Source organism: Engraulis encrasicolus, chromosome 18, assembly GCF_034702125.1.
Source record: "Engraulis encrasicolus isolate BLACKSEA-1 chromosome 18, IST_EnEncr_1.0, whole genome shotgun sequence".
Taxonomy (NCBI): Eukaryota; Metazoa; Chordata; class Actinopteri; order Clupeiformes; family Engraulidae; genus Engraulis; species Engraulis encrasicolus.
The window spans coordinates 50631015-50638514 of record NC_085874.1 but is presented as its reverse complement, the minus strand read 5'-3'; the positions used below and the strand labels follow the sequence as shown (position 1 = coordinate 50638514).

The 7500-nt window shown below is 47.9% G+C and overlaps 1 protein-coding gene across 1 annotated transcript in view; it reads left to right on the top strand.

The window, feature by feature from the left end:
* rcan2 (regulator of calcineurin 2) overlaps nt 1-7500 on the top strand; it is a 102162-nt gene that overhangs the window by 5522 nt on the left and 89140 nt on the right. Inside the window, exon 2 of the mRNA XM_063223787.1 lies at nt 1723-2006. Coding sequence (XP_063079857.1) covers nt 1725-2006 — 282 coding nt within the window. The 5' untranslated portion in view covers nt 1723-1724. The remainder of the gene's footprint in view (nt 1-1722; nt 2007-7500) is intronic.

Sequence of the window (7500 nt, the reverse complement as noted above, 5' to 3'; positions counted from 1 at the left end):
TTATTTGATTCCACATTACAAGTTAAAATCAATAGGAACCAAATATGATGAATAATCCAACAACTATTTTGACCAAAAGACACATCTTGTTACGGAAATGCATCATTAAGGATACAGGAAACATCTTCTCTTCCAGATGAACATGCTCCCTATAACAGCTGATATTGAGCAGTATTTAGCTAGCTGTCTGGCCCGTCTTTTACTTAGTCCACTGATGTTGAGTCCACTGACCACCAGCCTATGCACATGGCCTAGACTGCCAAAGACAAGAACAATGAGGACACATTTATAGCCACAGCTTTCAATGGCAGATGTTAGAGGATGGTATTTCAGTTTTTTGGTACAGTAGGATTCCTCCATGAACAGGTCAAAGGCACAGGCTACTTCAAAGAGTCTGACTATTTTTTCCTCTTGTGATATGCAAATGATGTCTGGGGTGTTGGGAATTCCTGAGAAGTGATTTGTAGATGCATTAAACCAGTGGGGCTTGACAGACGTATGTTTGTATAGTTGTTCCTGAGGAGCACAGGGGAGACATGTTGGGAGAATTCTCTACTTTAACGACGGCAGTTACGACGGGACACACACACACACACACACACACACACACACACACACACACACACACACACACACACACACACACACACACACACACACACACACACACACACACACACACACACACACACACACACACAGACGTCCAACATGATTATGATTATTGTGTGTTGTCTTTGTGTTTAATGCAGCAGTTTCAGTGACCTTCATGAGTAAAGCATTAGACTATTATAACAGGGTAACTCATGGTTGATATTATTTGTAATGACAATATGTGTAACCTGTGTAACTAAGTGTGTGCTGAGCTCACTCTCTGTCTTTCTGTCTCTCCCTCTCTGTCTCTCCCTCTCTCTGCTTCTCCTCTCACTGTCTCTCTCCATCTCTCCCTCTCTCTCTCCCTCTCTGTCTCTCCCTCTCTCTGTCTCTCTCTCTCCCTGTCTCTCCCTCCCCCTCTCTGTCTCTCCCTCTCTCTGTCTCTCTCTCTCCCTGTCTCTCCCTCCCCCTCTCTCTGCTTCTCCCTCTCACTATCTCTCTCTCTCTCTCTCTGTCTCTCACTATCTCTCCCTCTCTCTCTATCCCTCTATCGCTCTCTCTTTCTCTCTCTCTCTTTCCCTCTGTCTCTCTCTGTCTCCCCCTTTCTCTCTCTCTCCCTCTCTGTCTCTGTCTCTCTCTCCCTCTCGCTATCTCTCTCTCTCCCTCTTGCTGTATCTCTCTCTCTCTCTCTGCTTCTCCCTCTCACTGTCTCTCTATCTCTCTCTGTGTCTCTCCCTCCCTCTCTGTCTCTCCCTCTCTCTGTCTCTCTCTCTATCTATCCCTCTATCTCTCTCTCTCCCTTTCTGTCTCCCCCTTTCTCTGTCTCTCTCTCTCTATCTCCCTCCCCCTCTCTCTGCTTCTCCCTCACACTATCCCTCCCTCTCTCTCTATCTATCCCTCTATCTCTCTCTCTCCCTCTCTGTCTCCCCCTTTCTCTGTCTCTCTGTCTCTCTCTCTCTCTCTCCCTCTTGCTCTATCTCTATCTCTCTCTCTGTCTCTCTGTCTCTCTCCCTCTCGCTATCTCTCCCTCTTGCTGTATCGCTCTCTCCCTCTCTCCCTCTCTGTCTCTCTGTCTCTCTGTCTCTCTCTCTCTCTCTCTCTCTGTCTCTCCCTCTCTCTTCTCTCCAGCCATGAAAGGAGAGGAGCACTTATTCGGGGCCCACTTAAGGGGGGCCCCCTTCTTCCATCGAGTGTACCGGCTGGGGGGCGAGGAGCTGCTGGTGCTGCAGGCCACTGTGGCCCTGGGGGGTGAGGGGGGGTCACCGGCGGGCGAGGGGGGGGCCCTGGGGGGCACGGGCGGCTCCGGCCCCGGGTCCGAGGCCTTCCACCACATCACGGACTTCAACGACCTGCCCACCTCGCTGTTCGCCTGCAACGTGCACCAGTGGGTGTTCCAGGAGCGGGATGGCAAGGTACAGTTTGCTGTTACGTGTTATGTGTGTGTGTGTGTGTGTGTGTGTGCGTGCGCGTGCGTGCGTGCATGCGTGCGTGCGCATGTGCGTGCATCAGTGGGTGTTCCAGGAGTGGGATGGGAAGGTACATCGTTACGGTTATGTGTGTGTGCGTGCGAGTGTGCGTGCGTGCGTGCGTGCGTGCGTGCGCGCGCGCGTGCGCGTGCGCGTGCGCGTGCGTGCGTGCATGTGCGTGCGCGCGTCAGGGCTTGACACTAACACCCGAAGGCTAGCCAAATGTGGGTGAATTACGACGTTGGCTAGTAGATACCGAAGGTTCACTAGCAATTCTGGTGGGTCCGTTACTATCCTGAATGATGAGGCACCACATTTTGATTTTTTCCCCCTCGGACTGTGTTTGCTACAAAAGCAATACAATGCGCTTTCGCGAGCCTACACTACCCATGAAGCACCTGTGTCACGTGTCACCTGTGTCCCACGCACGCCAAGAGCTAATCTTGCGAAGAGGAGTGGCAGCGAGCTACCGGCACATCAGCGTGCGTTTGGAAATGTCTCTGAAAACCTTAGCGAAGTTCATCTCACCTGACTTGTTTTGCAATCTGTCATTAGTACAATACTTAGGCCTAGTAGTAGTGGACATTGTAATGACCAAGGCGAGAGGAAACCACGTCAGTCTGTCTTGTGAAGTCTCGAGACTAATTAGCGCAGTGTTAACACAAGGACACATGCAGCATTAATAATGCTCGGTTTAAATTATTTTCTGATTTGCCTGTATGTCTCCATACCTTAATATTCCTCCATGTTTCTTGTGCTGTTGTTCCCGATTGTACAACGCGCAGTAGTAGCCTTCCAGACTGCACAAAAGCATGTCCCATGTCCCTTCGCAGGTGCCCGTCAGTCTCGCCATGCGTCAGTTTGTATTTTAAACAACTCAATATTAAACCGAATGAAAGGAAGTCGTAGCCCCTTCTGTAGTTACCGCATCTGTGTGTGCTTTCTAGTGGATACTTTTATAAGAAAATATTCCAGAAGAGGTGTTATTCCACATCCATGACCGAGGACAGGCGAACTTGGCAAGGACTTTGCACTATCTACTTTGCGCATCAATTTGTACGGCGATCTTCACATATAGGCCTATATGATATGGAGAAAGTGCCCTTCAGATCAAAGACGAAAATATTTTGCTCTCGTGTAGCTTACATTTGTGCCCTTCCACACCACTGTGCTTGGTGTTTCTGCATGGTCAATACCATTTCTCAGATCAGTAGGCCTAAATCTGTTCTTTCCATAGCATGCATGCATAAACCAGTTAATAGGCCTAACAATTCTAATTATTAGGCCCTATATTATATTATATTATATTATATTATATTATATTATATTATATTATATTATATTATATTATATTATATTATATTATATTATGTTATGTTTTATTAGCCTACATTACATTGTTACAGCCTATTAGGCTATATAATTAATTCAAGTTGCTATGATGGTTAAGAAAATTATGGCTGGTGAAAAGGCCCAATGGCTATTGAGTCAGGAAAACCACTAGCCAAAATGGCTGGTAAGCGAAAAAGTTAGTGTCAAGCACTGGTGTGTGTTCCACGAGCGGAACGGGAAGGTACAGTTTGTTGTTACGGTTCCCGGAGCGGGATGGGAAAGTACAGTACGCTGTTACGGTTATAGAGGAGTCAGCTGTGTGTGTATGTGTGTATGTGTGTGTATGTGTGTTTGTGTGTGTGCGTGTGCTGGGAAAGTACTGTACAGTACGCTGTTACGGTTGTGTGTGCGTGTGTGCGTGCATGCGTGTGCGTGCATCGTGTGTGTGTGTGTGTGTGTGTACACATGCGTATGTGCGTGCGTGTGTGTGTGTGTGTGTGTTCCAGGAGCGGGACGGGAAGGTACGCTGTTACAGTAATGTGTGTGTGTGTGTTTGTGTGTGTGTGTACAGTACTGTACGCTGTTGCGGCTCCAGAGACAGCACTGTGGAACACTTTCGCTTCCGACACAATTCCAATTAGGGGTGGGCGATATGGAAAAATAACCATTTCACGGTATGGATTACTTTATATCACGATAACGATATATATCATGATATAGCACAATTACATACGAGTGATTCTACGATTCGCCTACGTTTTTGGCAAAACCAAAATGTCAATTATCAGTATTTTTTTCAACTAAATGACCTAGATGTTTACATGGTGTATATATTTAAGTTTCCAAACAAATTGCCAAGCTTAATCTTAAATCAGCAAGCCCAGTAAGCCTGGCATCGGTCATTGTATTGCGCAGATACGTTTTTAACCGTCTCAGAGTACTGAAGGAACGCTCAGCAGAGGCAGTGGAAACAGGCATCGTAAGCAAAATTTGGAGGATGGCATGGATGTTTGGATAGAATAATTGCGTCGTTTCCAGGACTTGGCAAATGCCTTTGCTTTGAGCTGGGCTAATCTCATTCAACTGTTTCCACAGCTCTAGCTCAGCGTCCACAGCAGTCACGTCTGGCATTAAATCGCTGTACTCCTCTTTAATGTCCTTCTATATCGCGTCAGATAGGCCAGGCAGTTTGTCTGGCAGCAGGTATTGTGCCTCTAGGCGCGGAAGCGAAAGGCAGACACGATCCGTGATCTCTGTGATGATGTGGTCAATGAAAGGGAGGAATAAATTTAGACGCCAGTATTCGTCTGGCGTTGCTGCCGGTGTGTTCGAACGCTTCGTCTGAATGGAAGCAATTCGGGGGATCGTGGGACGTACGTCGAGAGTGTCTGCCAAAGCGCAACCCTGCTCCCACAGCGCTGGAAACGCAGTGTCGCGCTTGCGCTTCAACAGCGTTACCAGTGCTGTTGCATTCGCTGCCGCCGTTGGTAGATGGCAGTCGGGGTTTTGTAAGCTGTTGCTCAGAGGGGTCAGATATTTGAGCAGGCCTTGGATAATTGTGATTGAGATGATGAAGTCAAATGACTCCATCGATCTCGACAGGGCGGTGGCAGTGGTGCAGCTTTTTGCGTCTCCCTCTACCTGGAGCGTCCCCAGGGTCTCGACTATACGGTCATAGCATTCAATTACTGTGGAAATGCAGGCGTCATGTTGGGACCATCGAGTGTCTGAAAATTTCTGCAGACGTTTGTTGCTGCTGTCATCTCCTATAAATATTGCCAAACGTTTGGGGGAGCCAGATACAAACGCCACAATATCTTGCACTATGTCCAGTGAATTTCGAACTAGTGGGATTCGCGTGGAATGCACTATGGCCAGATTCAGAGCGTGATTCCTGCAGTGAACGTATGTGGCAGCAGGATAGAGCTCTCTGACGCGAGCCTGGACACCTCGCACCTTGCCACTGACATTGCCTGCGCCGTCATAGCCCTGTCCCACCATGTTTTTTGGATCAAGCTTCAGTTCAGCAAGCTTGTCCAATAAAACATTACTCAAAGCCTCTCCAGTTGTCTCGGCAGTGGAAACAAAACAGAGAAAATCCTCTCTCACAGAATATCCCTCTGACTCGCGGTGAACATAGCGCACTAAAATCGACACCTGCTCTGTGTTGCTGACATCTGCGGTTTCGTCCATTATTACTGAAAACCATTCTGCAGACCGGCATTTTTGAAGAATGGCATTCTGAATGTGGCTACCACAGAGTTGAATTATCTCATTTTGAACCTGGTGTCCGCAATAATTTGCATTGGCCGGAGCAAGCTGCAGATACTGGTTCAAAGTGGCATCACCTCTCGCACGATATTTTAGAAAGGCTTGGAAATTACTCCACTCATCCGTACGGCCCCTGAGAGCAACATTCTGTTGCCCACATGTACTGATCAAGTCAATGATAGCCTGAATGCCGTGCCTGTTGCGCTCTGCTGTCTCTTGGTGAGAACGGTCCAATGCTGAACAAATGGAAAGTTTTTTCCCTGTACATATTTGTACAAATTCAGAAGCCCGGACCTGGGCATTCTGGTGTGCTTGTGTACCTATGTGTTTGGCGACGATTTTTTTGGCATTGCTCCAGTCACGGAGTGGTTTAGTTCTCAGGATCAGATCGCCGGAGGAGAACAGCATGCATGTAACGCAAAGCAGACCATCCTGACACACGCTATAACGCAACGAGGGGTATTTTGCCTCGTTGAAAAACTCCTCGGGTACTTTCCTAAGTTTACCAAAAATCATGGTGGATGGAGCCACCCAACCCCTGTTTGGTTTGAAGCGATTTTGTAGGACAGCGAGCTTCACTGCATCTGGTGCACATTTTAAGTAATCAGGTTGTAGTGTACCTATGTCTGATATATCCGTCTGACTCTGAGCTAACGGAGTGACACGAGGGGCACTGGAACTAGCTGAAGGCTCAGAGTCATTTGACAGCACGGAGGAACTTTCTGCTTCTGGTGTTAAAGGACTTGGGGGAGATGAGGGTGAGGTTAAATCTAATTTGGGTTTTGGGCTAGGCGGTCTTTCAAAGGCAGATGTAGCTGCAGGGAGGACCACGCTAGCATCCAACTCGACCTGCAAAACGTTGCTACACATGGGTGCTGGAGGAGGCTCGCCACTCGCTGTCTCGTTAACACTGGCAGCTAGCACTGCGCCAGTATTACCTGCCAGTGTTAACGGCGGCGTTGACTGGCAGGCAGATGACGGTCCTGGACCTGAGTCGCTTTTAGACTTTTTTGCAAAAGTCTGAAACAAACTCATTTGTTTCAAGGGTCGTTTGCTCATTTTCGCTCGCTCATATAAATCTCTTTCGTACTGTATCGCTGTTCTCAAGAATGAATGGAGGGATTGACAGCGGGGCAAGAATATGTATGATATGTATTAACCAATGAGCTGTCATTGTTTACGACACACCCACCCCTGCCACCAATAAACAGGCGAGAACCAAGGAGGTCTACTATCATTGGCGAGAACGCATGCTACGAAATCAAGCGTGTTTCTCTCCGCTGGGAAGGGGTCCTCTCAAAAATGCACAAAATGACTTACTGTAGCAGGGTACTAAATGTTTACAGTTAGCAACATATAATGGCGCAACCCGACCCATGCACTGCATAGACATTGAACACAGAGCATTCTCAGAAGTACGAATTACAAAAAAAAAAATCTATCGGCCTATGGTACGCACAGTGCGTACGGCCGTACAGCTGGAGGCGCCCTTGTGTGTGTGTGTGTGTGTGTGTGTGTGTGTGTGTGTGTGTGTGTGTAGCTCTGACCTTTACTAGGAAATGAACTTCTCTGCTGGTGGGAGTCCTATTGTCAGATTTGTCTTCTGTGCTATCCTTGTTGTGTTTGTGTGTGCATACATACAGTATGTGTGTGTGTGTGTGTGAGTGTGTGTGTGTGTGCATGCGTGCGTGTGTGTCAGTCTAACAGCTCCAATCACAGCCAGTCTGGCTTATCCAAGCTGTGAGGAGGTGACGTCACTCTTGTTCAGGAAGCAGATATTGGGGTGTGTGTGTGTGTGTGTGTGGTTGTGTGGTTGTGTGTGTGTGTGTGTGTGTGT